The sequence below is a fragment of the Mastigoproctus giganteus genome, chromosome 10 (genome assembly GCF_048544385.1).
Source record: "Mastigoproctus giganteus isolate SK-2022 chromosome 10, ASM4854438v1, whole genome shotgun sequence".
NCBI lineage: Eukaryota > Metazoa > Arthropoda > Arachnida > Uropygi > Thelyphonidae > Mastigoproctus > Mastigoproctus giganteus.
The window spans coordinates 207482537-207498043 of NC_143584.1; the positions used below are offsets into that span (position 1 = coordinate 207482537).

Sequence of the window (15507 nt, forward strand, 5' to 3'; positions counted from 1 at the left end):
CCCACTTAGAATTTACTGTTGGTAACATCGTTAGTTGATCCCACTGTACAGAATTTAAAAACTGTCTGAGACCACTGTACTCACGTTTACGGAAGCAAAAACCCCTTCCTTTACCCGTGATGGTAATTAAATCTTTAAGTAAATCCCACATCAGTACACTGTAACCACTGTCACCTAGTGGTTCCTTTATCTGCAAATTCTTAATACACGAATGATCACTGCTGATAACCAGATCAAGAGTATTACCCTCTCTGCTTGCCTCTCGAACATGCTGCTGCAGAAAACAATCATCCAATAAATCCAAAAAAGTCTTACTAGTGTGCGAGTGACCAACCCATACGTTTCTGTCAATATCTGGGAAGTTAAAATCCCCCATTATAAGACATTCTGATTTACTAGCTCAACCTTTTTCTCTGCACCATTGTTCTTGTACTCATTCGATTCACTAAGGTAATTTTTCTTAGTGATTTTAATGATCTCAACTCCAGCTGGCTTCCATTTTCTAGTCACAAGGACCTAGCTGGTCGACATGTTGAGTCTTTTGAATTTGCTAATGACCAGACTTTTTCATTTAACTAACAGCATACCATAAAATCCTAACTACACAGCCAACACACTTGATCTTTTTCTAATAAAACAACCCTTTTAAGTTCATGGTGGAGTTGGTCCTCTAGTCGCCTCAGATCACAATTTGGTGATGATATCATCTCCAGTGGGGCCTCTCTCTGGTGGCCATTCTCAGTCATCTCACGTTGTTTGAATTACAACAATGCGAAAATGGGATTATTTGCGAAATTTCTATTCTTATTTTCCTTGGTTAGGTTACTGTTTTAAATCTTATGTCACTGTTTTCTGAAACTGTTTCAGTGAAAGTATTCTTGTAGGGATGAAATCATTTATTCTACACTCCACTTCAAAATCTCGTCCTTTATCGAAACCATGATTTCCCAATATGTGTTTTGAGGCTGTTCACAAAAAGAATGCTGCATATCTCAATTGACTTGCATCTAAATCCCCATGTTCCCTTTCTACTTCCATTAACACTCGCAACAATTATGCACCAGTTATTGATCACTCAAAACTAGATTTTGAACAGGCTAAGAGTAGAAAACTTGCTTCTTGTTGAAACGGTAGTCAGATTCTGCTCTCTTATCAAAGTTATTGGCTGTAACTTTTGATCACGTGTATTCCCACCTCTGTTAATATCTAATGGTTCTATTGGCACCTCTGCTAAAGATAAAGCCGATTTTCGAGAAATCTACTTTTTTTTTCTAACTCTTGTTTTGATGATCTTGGTAAATCACCTACTACCATTCCCGATACAATCAATGCCCCCTGTAGTCTTCCGTCGAAAGAATGTCAGAAAAAATTTGAATAGGCTTGATACGAGAAAAGCACCAAGTCTTGATGGTATTTCTCCATTTCTTCTCAAAACCTGCACTTCTTGGTTTACTCCTGTTCTGCGTTGCCTTTTTACACTTTCTTATTCCACTGGTGTTTTTCCTTCTGCTTGGAAAATTGTTCATATCCAGTGACTAAAAAGGGTGACAATCCCTTCCATCCAATTATCGTCCCATTGCACTTACTTCTACTCTTTCTAAAGTAACAGAGAAATCCATTAATCGTCAACTTCTAAACTATCTAGAAACCTTCCATCTGATCAACGATCGCCAGTATTAATTCCCTCAGTGTCGATCCACTGGTCATATACTGATTTATGTTACTCATCAATGGACAACTTCAATGGAAAAGATTGATTAAACTCAAGGAATTGCTCTTGACATTTCAAAGGCTTTTGATTGTGTGTGGAATAAAGGTCTTCTAAATAAGCTTTCAACTTATGGATTGCCAACTGTTTTTCGTAATTGGGTATCCAATTTTCTCTCTGACCGTTCGATGCGGATGATGGTAGATGGCTCTCTTTCTTCTAACCTTTCCACTAATGCTGGTGTTCTCCAAAGTTCTTTCTACAACCCTTTTTCTTTTGTATATTAATGATCTTCCACTGATTGGAAATCCTATCCATAGTTTTGCTGTATTCCACCTTGCTGATCTCAAAGTAATTCTCCAGTGCGACAAAGATAACTTAGTTGATTTAAATCATTCTAAAACTCAGTCCTACCCCTGTGTTTACCATCGACAACACTCTGATTTTTAGACAAGATCACATATCTCTCTTCGGGATTACCCTGACTTCTAATCTCTCTTGGCATAAGCACTTCACAAATATTGCTTCCTCTGCATCTAAAAATCTGGGTTTTCTCTTTCGATCGCGGCGTTACTTTTCTTCTAAAGAGTTACTCACACCTTACACATCTCAAATCCTCTCTTGGAATATTGATCCTACATCCTCGGCGGTGCCAGTGCAACCTCTCTCAGGCTTCTAAACTTCATCCAAAAGAAGGCCAGTTAATTTGAATCATGACCCATCTCTAACAAAGTCTCTCCACTGTTCTTCCCATAGACGTTTAATTTCTGCTGAATGCCTTTTCTACTGATATTTTCATGTGCATTGTTCTTCTGGATTGGCTTCTATAATTCCCGCTCTATCTTCAAAACCAGTCTGAACACGTGCTTCAACCAGTCAGCATCCTTTTACTGTCCAACTTCAAACTCACAGACCCAAGTTTTCTTCTTCCTTATTTATTCCTTCATATTCCCTTTTCTGGATTAATTACCCTGAAAGGAGATACCTAATGAAAGGAGATACCTAATGTCAACAGGTATCTCCTTTCATCTTGTCAACCTTCAAGCCACGCACGATACTAAGTTCTACAGATTGCAACACGTTTCGGGATTAGAAGAAACATGAAATTTTCTTACAGTGCACACAGACTGCTAGGACAGCTCATGGGGTTTTTCTGTCAATGGTATACAGGAATTTTTCCAGCAGAGAAAAGAAGATTTAGGTCTGCACCTTGAATGTTTCGTAAGGTCTGGAGGCCGCATTTTTGGAAGGATGTAGATCTATGCAGTGGAGTGGAACGAGATTAATGAGGGGAACAAAATTTTCCACAAGAAAATTTTCACTTGTAATTTTCACGTTAGTTTGGAAAGTAGACTCTGATTTACAGAATTGAAGGGTAAGGATACTGATCTTTCTAACGACCCATACATTTAAATTAGAAAAAGATAGTTACAGGATCAACGACTTTGGTTTTAGCTAGAGATGACTGATTGTTGGAATATACGTTTCTGTAATGTTGTGAAATGGGTGGTTTGAATAAGTTTAAGGATTAGACAAATTATGGACAATCGTGTGGATTTTTGTTTTGTTTTTGATGATCCTGTATAAGATCGCTTCCTTGGATCATTTGCTTATGATCCAATAATATTCTATTGACGTCTTTGTTTCACCAAGCCTTTGAGTGGGATGTGATTTTTACTGTCATAGAGAAAGAAGACTGCAACCGTCATCCATTTGCGACAGTAATCCAGCTCATCAGGGTGATTGTGGTTAAGATGACTTTGCATTCTTAAAGAATATGCCACGGTATGAAGGTAGCTGCTATTTGGCATTTTGCTCGAAAAAATTCGAGCTTGTATCGTGTCTGGAGGACAGTTTATTGCTCGATGGCTGTGATATTTAGGCAACAAATTGGTTGCGATCATGCCAAAACATGTTTCAGGAAAGTTAGATAATGTGCACATGCTCGTTCAAATACAAGGTCAAGCTGATTACTTTCTTTCATTAATCAGCATAATTTAGGCAGATTTATATGTATTCGATTAGGTGCTCACTTCAGTAAGTATGCTAAGTTGAAATTGCCATTCACTACATGGACTGCCGATGGGTGGAAGTGATTCAAGGTCCAGTTAGCAGCTTCAGTAATGACTTCACGAGTAGGCGCTGGTGCGATGAGGTGATTATCGTCTTGTATAAAGCAATGGTTAGAACACGTCTGGTATACTGCATACAGGTTTGGTTATTGTTATAGTTGTTGGTTTTTGGGAGCATCAGCGAGTTAGACCATAGCAGGAATAAAAGTGAAACTTACCACTTTAATATTTACATGGTGAGGGCCTTCTATGAGAATTTTAAGTAGATTTCTTGAAACAGTGCCCTTGTGGGTAGCACAGTTGGTAGAATCGCCATCCTCCCCACACCGGGTGGAAAAGACCTGAGTTCGAGTCCCGGAAATTACGTGAGGAATTTTTAAGGGTCTTTTTTTACAATGTGGCCGGGTTAGTCTGTCTCAGGCAAGGTAGCATAGTTTTTTCTCCTGGAAACTCGGATTTTTCGTCCAGAAAATCGATCACAGAACACACGCAATTTACAGTCAGTATATAGCAACATGGCCTTAGACAATAATGCTCCTAAAACCCAATAACAACAGCATCCCAAAATATAGAGGCAATAACCTTGCCAGCGCTTGGTTGAACATAAAATTTCTTTGGTGGAACTATGATTGTTCTATTTTCTGCAAAAGGAGCCAGGATCCTTATTGAATGTTGTCTTTGTTTCTTTCTTTTTTTGTTAATTGTTGGCGCATCGGCTTCTGTGGCCATAATGCACCTTCCAAAGTTTTTGCATTTTACTCTGATCCAAGCCCGAGGCGGGATTCGAATCCGCGACCTTTGGTTTGCCAGGCAGGCACTTTACTCACCTGTATCGGCTATTGAATGTTGTAGAAGTGATTGTAAATTCTCATTCGTTCTGATGAAGTACCAACATTCGAGGCACATTTTGCTAATACTTTTCCATTAATCGCTAACTTCGATTTCGTTGATCAATTCCTCAGTTATAACTGTATTTTGGTATGAGACTGAGGTGTGCATCCTCACGAGATAGTCATCTTTTGATTTTTGTTGTCTTATGCTGGAGGCCCCTAAAGGTTAGTTCAACTTCGCCTTGGTACGTTGTGATGATTACAGATATCTGTAAAGTGGTCAGAAATGAGTGTAGTGCTTTGTTTGCATAATATGTGTATCTTGTTGTGGTGTTTAGTTGTGTCTGGCTACTTTGCTACTAGGAAGGCTGCTTCCCTGTATCCGTCCACGCTATGAAGGGGGGCACAACTGTACAGGTACTGTCCTTGTTGGATTAAATCCCGTACCCATAGGCAGTAGTCCAAATCCTATGGGTACCAACAAATTCTATTACATCCTGTACCATTGGGTGTACAACCAGTAATACCATCAAGATAATCCTGCCTCTAAATACAGATGTATAGGCTATGTATGCAAGTGTCATAAGACTTCTGTCCATTTTAAACTTCATTCCTTAACTGTGGTGTATAATAGAGCTGTGTAATCCAAATTTTCAACTACTTCTCTCCAGGTCCCAGCCGAGGTTAAGTTTTTCTTTTTGCAAATTTCTGATCACTGTTAGTACTTCGTTTGGTGTTATTTTTCAAAAAATAAGCACCCTTCAGAATTATAATAATCTTTAAAAATTATAAATACACGCCTGAAAATTTCTGAAAAGGTCTTATCGTGGGTGCACGTTTAGCAGGAGCCACGATTCAAGAAATGAAAAGCATAACTTGTTTCTCAAAAGCATCCATCTCAAAGATTTTTAATGATTGGAAAACAAATGTTTCTTCCACATCTCAAAGGCGTAAATGTGACAGAAAAACAATACTTCAAGAGCGAAGCTGTCGTAATCTAAGGAGAAGTGTACGAAAAAATAAGACATCCAGTGTGCAGAATATAACATCTGAATTCAACCAAGTCCAGAGCTGTGCTATATCAACCCGTACCATGAGCAGGAAATTGAAGAAATTGGCTATTGGCAGTCGCCTGCCTACTCGGAAACCGCTTGGTTCAGAGAAAAGAAGAAAACTCTCACTTGCAGTGGTGCTGAGAACGTCGTGATTGGACAGTGGAACAAAGTCATCTGGTCAGACGAATCACGATACACTTTGTTTTGCACTGTGGTAGGCAGAGAGTATGGCGAGAACCTCACGAAACGATGGACCCTCACTGCCTTGTTAGGACAACCCAAGCATTTGGAGGCGGCATTATGATATGGGGAATGTTTTGTAGGCATGGACTCGGTCCATTAATATCGGTGGAAGGGGTCGAATGTCATCCAGGGAGTACCGGAATTTTGTATCAGATCTAATGCACCCTGCAATGTTATACTTTTATCCCGAAGGTGATGTCATATTATGGATGACTATACAATGGAAGAAAGTTATGTGGTCAGACAAATCACGATACACTTTGTTTTGCACTGATGGTAGGCAGAGAATGTGGTGAGAACCTCATGAAGCAATGGATCCTGCTTGCCTTGTTAAGACAACGAAGGTGGTATCATGGTATATGGAATGTTTGTTGGCACGGACTGGGTCTGTTGATACGGTTAGAAGGTCGAATATCATACAGGTAGTACCAGAATTTTGTATCAGATCTACCGTACCTTGCAATGGTAATCTTTTATCCCGAAGTTGATGGACATTTTATGGTAAACAGCGCATCGTGCTAGAATAGTGTAAGAATGGTTCAGAGAACATGACACGGATTTCCACAGTCTTATCTGGCTCCCACATTCACCTGATCTCAATCCTGTTGAGAATGTATGTTGGAGAGAGCTATTCTAGCAATGAATTCCTCTTCCTGCATGTTTGTCGCAGCTGTGCGATATAAATTCTGGAAGAATGGTTACAATTCGATTAAACCACACTAAAACACATTGTATTATCCATGCCGCGCTGGACACTTGCTGTTGTTCCAAACAAAAGCGGCTCGATTCGATGCTGATTAAAGGTTCATATTTTTTTGACCTTCCACTTTCATAAGATATTTCACTTTACGTTTGTGACATTTTTGTCATCCTCAGTACATTTGGTTTTAATCACAATATCTAAAGGTAGATTTTTTCCTAAATCTCCATGCAAAGAGTATATTTTTCTGCCCCCTCCTAAGTAAATTGAGTAAAGGTTAAAAACCTAAATGACATTTCTTTTAGATATTGTAAAATTGTGTATTGTGAAGAATGAAAATTAGCATTGATCAAGCTAATTTTCATTCTTAAAAAGAAGATGCATTTCCATTATTTAATGTTTCCCACATTTCTTACTGATTTCTACGCATTTCTCTTTTAGGAAGCGTAATTCAGGTAATATGCAGTGATAGGCCCAAGTCTCAAAGGTCTCGTATCAGCAACCTGAAAGGGGATAAGGAATTGGTACGCCAGTGTTTTCTCTTTACGAATCACATGTTGCTCTGTACTCGAACTTCCGGTGGAAAGCTACATCTGATAGAGGTAGGAGACCATTCCTACTTTGAATATAGACAGTTAATTAAAATTGAATGTCTTGTTTTCAAATAAAGTAATATTTTAGGACAAGTAATTTATTCATCATCTCTCCAGAGAAAGATGAAGAATAAAAAATTTTTTATCTTTTTTTTTTTTTTGATGAATCGTCAATTCTTCAGCTACAGCGATTCTTTTAGCTCAATTTTTTTTAATTAGGATATATTTTCCTTTAAATTAGTTAAACATTGTTTTAATATCTAAATTAGCACTAAGATTAAATCATTTTTCTCCAAATTGTGCGACTGTTTGAAAGGAAAATATTGGATGTGTTCTCTCACTTTTGTACTTTAATTTTTCGATTCTTCTCATCCTTTGAATACTGATATCAAATACAAAGGAGTAATTTCCTAGCTGGTGGAAATTAATTCTCAAGAATCCAGAAAAACTTCCAAACGATCTGAAGTCATAAAGACCCTTGTTGCCATTACTGAGCAAGGTATTGGAAAGACTGATACTCTTCCGCTTAGAAACACACTACCTTAATGCAAACCTCCAGTCGGACAAACTGTTTGGATTCAAACCTGGATGTTCGACTGAGGATGCAATGAATAAATTAATGAGAGCAACGCAAACTGTACATGAAAATTACATGCTGGCTATTTCGGTCGACTTTGCTGTTGCCTTTGACACCTTATGGTGGCCTAGCATTCTTGGGAGAGTACGCCATGCTTGAGTACGACAGAATTTATACAACTGTATTAAGGATTGTCCCAATAATAGAAAAATTGCAGTGACAACCAGATATCAATGAATACAAAGGAATCTTGCCAGTGGATGCTTGCAAGGTTCAGTGGTGGGCCCCTGTTTTTGTAACCTGGTGCTGGACGAGTTCCTGGGAGCAGACACCGGTCGAGTGGACAAGGTCGCCTTTGCGGATGACCTTTTTCTCCTCGTGAAGGATGACACCAGAAGGGCCTTAGAAGCCAATGCGAACCATGCCCTGAACCATTTACTGGTCAAAAACCGACAAGCTGATTATTTCAAGCACAAAAACCAAATCCATCCTCTTAAAAGGAAAGTTTGATATAAGAAGACCGCTTCAAATAAAGATTGTAAGAAAACAATAGCCCGGAAAACAGTGTTAAAATATCTGGGAGTAATTTTTGACTCTAAACTCTTCCTTTATCTTGCAAATGTTGATAGCTAAGTGAGAAGCTATGCTGGCATGATAGCCAGAGTTAGCAGAACTGACTGTGGCTTGAAAATGAAGTATTTGTAGTATCTACAAGGCTATCTTCCTCCCGATCATAACTTACAAAGCTGGAGCCTGGTATCTTATGATGTTGTTACTAACAACAGAACAAACTAAGATCAATCCGGCGTGTTATTTTACTCACAATAACTAGGGCATGCCGTAATCTCAGCCCCTGCCCTACAGGTCCTGGCTGGTGCACTGACACTACATTTGGAAGTAATAAGAAGCCTGAACTAGACTTAGAAGACAAATCTCTGCCAACATCTTGGGAATTAATCTTGAATTACAGCTGATCTCAAACAGGAGAAGAAGCGAATACTGACCAATCGATATTAGCAATGGCAGAACAGGTGGGATCAATCAAACAAAGGGGAAGTCACTAGGAGGTTCCTGCCACAAGTAACCCCGGTCTCACCCAAACCACCACCCTGGTTTGCACCAGGCTTATACGCCACATTTTTGCTAATAGGGCATGGTTCCCTGAATGCAAAACTGTGTCAGTTGGGCCTCGTACAGGTCCTTAAACGCATCTGTGGTGCTGATGAGGATTGGGCCCATGTCTTATATGACTGCCCCAATTATCATCCCCACTAATCAGAAAACTAGGACCTGTAAACTGTGGAGAAATAATTAAGAATTATATATATATATGTCTTCATTTAGGTGGCCCTTGCGCTCTGTCTGAATGTGATGATGAATGAAACAATGATGTAAATGAGTGAGTGAGTTCTGGGTACTGTTATAACCAGTCAGTCCCTAAATAAATAAAAAATAAAGAAAAAGTGTACTTGTGTTATTGCTAGTATGATAGCTGTATATTGAGTGGAATAAATGGTTAGTATGTGTTTTTTAGAAGGCCCCCCCTCCAAATGGGCTGCAGTGGGGGAAACATACGTGGAACCCCCTCCATTTCTGGCATCGTTCCTTCTCATTTGTGGCATAGCGTGAGATATACAGACACCGGCTACAGCTGCTTTGGCTAGTGTGGGATTATGTATAGAGAACTACTGTCCTCAGTGCGATCTCCACCCAACATAGAGTACCCTAGCCCTGTGTTTTATTCCCAACTTATCCGTACCCCCTTCTCCCACCTCACATCTTTATTTTTCGCCTAGTGGACCCTACCATCACAAATCTTTTATTTTTCTTGTCAGTCTCTCCCCCCCCCTCGTGGATGATGAGCTTCTTCCACAGGAGTGTCCCTCTGTTCCTTTAACTTCCTACTTCTTAGTGGACAGCCTTCCTGTCATCCACTCTAACCTTCTTACTCTGCTCCCCCCTCTCCACTGTCAACCCCTTTCACGACTTCCCCTTCTAGAGGTTTTTTTTTTTTTTTTTAAACTGGAACTCTCCCTGGCAAACTCAGGTTCAGTTCGGCCCCGTCAGAGTCAACGTGGCAAGCGCATTATCCTGTTGGAACTTACCTGTACCATCCGGGAAGACAGTCACCATGAAGGTTCCAGCAGGAAAAGATAAGCATAAGTATTATGTGTTAAGTATTCAGCCGCTAGAGCTACAGCAGATAGGTAGCTTTTAGCATTCAGAATGTGGGCTAGAAGTATGAGGACCTCCAGAGATTTCCAGGAAAGCATCCCTTATACCAAAACATTGCCACAACATGCCTGTTTCTGTTGGACCAGTATTAGGAATGATGATTCCTCCCCGCAGTTTGTCGCGGCACCTTCCATCTGCCCTCTACATGTCATAGCAGAAAACGTGATTCATTGGAAAGGGCAAATTTTTTCCAATCGGCAATGGTCTAATGACGTCATTCAGATGCAAAGTTTATATGTCGTTGGCGATGGGTGGCTGTAAGCATTGGTACCTTGACCGGGCCCCTACTCCGGCGGCCTATGCGGAGGAGGGTTCATTGGTCTTGGAAACACCGCGAGTCCCCCCACCCTGCTTAAAGTCCATGATCAGCTACTCCGCCGTTTTCCGTCTATTGGCTCGCACAAGGCGGGACAGCCTACCTTCACCACGACCATCGATGAGGCGTGGGAGTTAGCCCACGCCTCATTGGCCCACCGACTGTGTATCCGTCCATTCTCCGTTCACTCTCGGAAAACCTTAACTAAAGAACGCCGCGAGAATCTCACAAGATTCATAGTTTTCGTAATACTGCCACCCTTCAATTGGTACCCGACAATTATCCCCTTTTCGAATTCTGTCCGATCATGTTCCTTGCCCATGACGACAAAAATTCCTCATGGTTTAGTCGACATGGGCAAGGGACGATTTCTAAACCATAGGGGTTGTCATAATGTTTTTACTGGACAGTATAATTCAAAGAAGCAAGTTGATATAGCATCAGACAAAACAAACAAACAAACAAACAAAAAAAAAGAAACCAGATTATAACCAAAATCACTTTCGCTCTTCTTTTGCTTATGTTTATCAAGTATTTATGCAACTCTTCTTTAAATTGAGATAGGTAGACTTCTCTGTAATGATAGAAAATGTTTTTTCTTTTGCAGGCAATAGGAAAAATTCCCCTTTCTGATGCCACATTAATAGAAGATCCAAATGAGCAGTTTCAGTTTACAGTAGAAGACGGTAAGTAGTTTAATATTAACTAAAATATATTTGAAGATCTTAAACATGGATTGCGTTTGCTCTGAAGAAACTAGAGGTATGAGGCATCATTATATTGGCTCTGTAAATTATATGCATTCCGTGGTTGATCTGACTGTTTTTCTTGATGAAAAAAAACCCTGTTTTCGTGGGGAATGCAACAAATTCACGTCCAAACACCTACTAACTCGGCCACTGTGACAATCTTCTCGTGTATATGGGATTTGTGCACACACCTCTTCCACAAAGTTTAGAAGGGATAGTTATATCAGAAGGAACTGGGAATCCTTCCCAGCTGTTGTTTTAAAATTATATTCAGTGTTCCAGTGGTCAATAATTTCCTTTTCGAGAGTTCTGGTGGTGGGGGAATGGGAACAAAATTTTTTTTGTAACCTGTAGGTGTGTACATCATTAACGCAGAACTGTATATATCTCAGTTATTATTAATATTCGCGATATTAATAATATACAGCTCCTTAAAAATTCTTCATGAACGAAATCACAGACCCACTAGAAATTGTCAATATTACTCAAAATCACGCAATACGAGCGATTAGCACACTGGTTGCGGTAGCATATGCGGAAAATGCAAGAGTTCGAACCCTGTCTGTAAACAAGGAAGGCTTATGAGCTTTTTTTAAAATTTTTTTCAAAATGTGGCCCAGTTAGCCGGTCTCTGGTTAAAGTTGCATGATTTGATCTACCAGAAATTTACATATTTTGATTAGGCAAATTCGCTACAGACGTCCAGACACAATATATTGATCCTTCACTGCCTAACATTCCTTGGCGTTTAAGACACACGCACACACATAGATGGAATGCATTTTCGCACTTTCATCATTTTAGTTACCTTCTAAACTGACCCCTCCATGTGAAGAACGAGACAACTTGGAGATATTTCTATACAACTGTTTTACGTGTGCGCAATATTCCTTCTATTCTATGTGATATGTAAATAGATAATTTATATGCATCAAAACGCCAACGTCAATGCTGCACTCGTCGGTAGCACAGTGGTGTAATTACCATCCTCCCCACACCGGGTGGAAAAGACCTGAGTTCGAATCCGAGAAATTTTATAGCTTTTTTTCGTGGCTGAGTTAGTCGTCCTCAGACAGCAAGATCTGCCACCCCCGGTAACTCACGTTTTTCGTCCAGCAAAACAGCCAGATAAACCATAGAACCCTCCCTTTGGCAAATCAGTTGGTTCTCGATTGGCCCTGATAAGACACTTTTATAGCCTAAAAAGGATTTAAATACGCTTAAAAATGGCATGGTATGCTTTAATAACTATATTACAATAACACATCATAATTTTTAATAAGTCTTCTGGATGGGGCGCCTTTTGTCAAAAAGAATTGGTTTGTTAAGATGAGAATGAGAAAGATCTTTCGTCACGAGCAGATGTGACAGAGCTGCTTTAATAGCATGATGCCATTAACGGAGACACCACAACAGAGATTGGTATCTTCTAGACTCCTGCTGACTGACACCATTTTCTAGAAACCAGGATCCTTGGGAATTACGCTATGTATCATTTCTTGCAATTCAGTTCCACATTAGCCGGTTACTGCTTGTAGGTTGTTGTGGATAATATCTTCAGCAGCTAAAGAATGATGTGTCCTTGTGTGTAGCACAGTGGGTGGAAAAGACCTGAGTTCAAGTCCCCATTGATGATATGAGGAATTTTTATGGACCTTTTTTATAATATGGCTGAGTTAGTCGGGCCCAACGAGGGCAGCAAGGTTTTTTCCTCCCGGAACCTTGAATTTTTCGTCCACCAAACAGAAAATCAAACATAGAACACTTCCATTTACAGACACTATACACGGAACAATCTGGCCTTAGTCCCTGATGCCCCTAAAACCACACAATAAGAACAACAAAGAATGATCTGTAGTTGCACTAGATCACCGGGAATCAGCTGCCAAGGTGTTGGCTGCTTCATGATGGCAAAGCAGCCTGAGTACAACACACACATACTAACATGTACACTACATAACATATATTCAGGCTTCTATTCAGAGTTTATTATAGATAAAATTAAAATGTGGATTTGGACGAGAGTATTGGGGCCACCGAAAAACATACACAAATAGATTTCTTTCTTTTTGTAGTAGGGTTTTAGGAGCATCAGCAACTAAGACCATAATGTCTGACCAATTTGATTGCATACTACGATGTGGTCACAAAGGAACTGGACGCAAAAAATCATTTTGATATCATATACTTGGATTTCTAGAAAGCTTTTGGCACTGTTGCGGAAGGATGCAGAGCTGCTAGAACGAGTACAGAGAGGAGCAACGAGACTGGTGAGGGGAACAAAGGGTTGCTCTTACCAACAAGCCTTAACTTCTGCAAATTACATCGTCTGGAGACTAGGCATCTGCGAGTTGATCTCATTGAGGTGTATAAGGCCTTTAGCATTAGTATTAGTAGTAGCATATGATGCAAGAAAGCAAGCTTATGCAGCATCAGCCAAAAAAAAAAACCGCTCCCATTTCACCCCGCCGTTCAGCTCAGCCTTAAATTTATTTAGGCTATCAACTTCCACAACAAAGGATAGAAGTCTGTTCCACCAACGAACTACCCATTGGCTAAAGGCAAACTTTCGCACATCTATCCTACATCTGGCTTTCCTCAATTTGAATTTATGTCCTCTCTGATGATTATTCTGAGCAAGAGGAAGAATGCCATCCGCATTAAGCATGCTCAAACCATTCAAGGCTTTATACACCTCAATCAGATCACCTCGCAGGTGCCTAGTCTCCAGACACTGTAATTTGCAAAATTTAAGCCTTTCTTCGTAAGAGCAACCCTTTGTTCCATTCACTAATCTTGTTGCCCTTCTCTGTACTCGTTCCAACAGCATCCTTCTTAAAATGAGGGCTCCACAACTGTATACAGTATTCTAGGTGTGGCCTGACCATTGCCTTATATAAGGGAATAATCACCTCCTTATCCCTGCTAGAAAAATTCCTGTATAACATTGACAAGACACCATCAGCTACTCTTGCAGACCATCTACACTGCTCAGAAAACTTCATATCTTCCTGCACAATTACCCCAGGTCCTTTTCGGTCTCTACAACTGTCAGTGTAGTACCACACCGTTGATACGTCACTCTGGGATTACTGCTTCCCATATGCAGTGCTTTACATTTGTCAATGTTAAACTTCATTTTCCACCTCTCAGCCCATCTGCTCAACTTTTCTAGATCCTGTTGTAGCAGCGTACTGTCTTTAGTGCCCTTAACAACCCTGCCAACCTTCGTATCGTCTGCAAACTTGGACATTAAGCTTGATATACTATCATCAATATCATTCATAAATACAGAAAACAACAATGGACCCAACACTGAACCCTGAGGGAGTCCACCACTAATAACATTTGTCCACAATGAGCAGTGTCCATTGATTACCACTCTCTGTCTTCTGCCACTTAGCCATCCCTTTATCCATAGCAGCAATTTGCCTCCAATGCCACACTGCTCCAAGTTGTGCAGCAGTCTTCCATGTGCAACAGTATCAAAAGCCTTTCTAAGATCCAAGTATATAATATCAAAGTTATTCCCTGCATCCAGTTCCTTTGTGACCACATCATAGTATCCAATTCAATTGGTCAGGCAAGACTTTCCCTTAAGAAACCCATGCTGTGTTCGAGCTATAACTGAGGTCTTGTCTAGATGATCCTTCAGTGCTTCTTTAACCAGTGCCTTCATTAATTTTTCTGGAACAGAAGTTAAACTAACAGTTCTATAATTACTTGTGTCGTCCTTTAATCCTTCTTTGTGAATCGGGGTCACATTTGCACATCTCCAGTCCATGGGTACCTCCCCTGAGTCCAAAGAAGCAGCTCTCATAATTATAGCAAAGGGTTTGCTAACTTCCTTTGCTGCCTCCTTTACTATAACTGGATAGATCCCATCCACCCCAGGTGCCTTTTTTATGTTTATCTTCAACAATTTCTCCTCCACTTTTCTCTCAGTTATTACAAAATCATCTAGCTCACTGCCAGAGTTTAATTCACCTCTGGAATTCCCCTCTCTGAATAACTCCTCATGTGTGAATGTAGATGCAAAATACTCGTTTAGTTTGTTAGCCACCTGAGCAGAATCATCAACTGTTGAACCATCAATATCCAGTGGACCAATCTGATTCATCCCTTTCCTTCTAGAATTTTCATAGGTAAAGAACTCTTTTCTGTTTTTCTTTGCATCCTTTGCCAAGGATTTCTCATAATCTGCCTTTGCCTGCCTAACCTCCCTTGTGACTTGGTTACAGACCAGCTTATATCTATCATAGGCTTCCATGTCACCCATTAATTTATATGTATCCATGCATTTTTCTTCTTTGCCATGTGTCTCATTAGTTTATCTGACATCCATTTAGGCCTAAACCTTGAACAATATTTCTTAGTTGTTATGTAAAGCCTAGTAGCTTCCAAAATAAGTTCTTTGAATGTTTCCCAT

General features: G+C 40.0%; 1 protein-coding gene across 3 annotated transcripts in view; it reads left to right on the top strand.

Moving 5' to 3' along the window:
* The window catches only part of LOC150079816 (ras-specific guanine nucleotide-releasing factor 2-like), a 303084-nt gene that overhangs the window by 188607 nt on the left and 98970 nt on the right, over positions 1-15507 (top strand). For all 3 annotated transcript variants that reach the window (XM_090383592.1, XM_090383594.1, XM_090383593.1), the window contains exons 11-12: positions 7050-7210; positions 10937-11015. In XM_090383592.1, coding sequence (XP_090239718.1) covers positions 7050-7210; positions 10937-11015 — 240 coding nt within the window. The remainder of the gene's footprint in view (positions 1-7049; positions 7211-10936; positions 11016-15507) is intronic.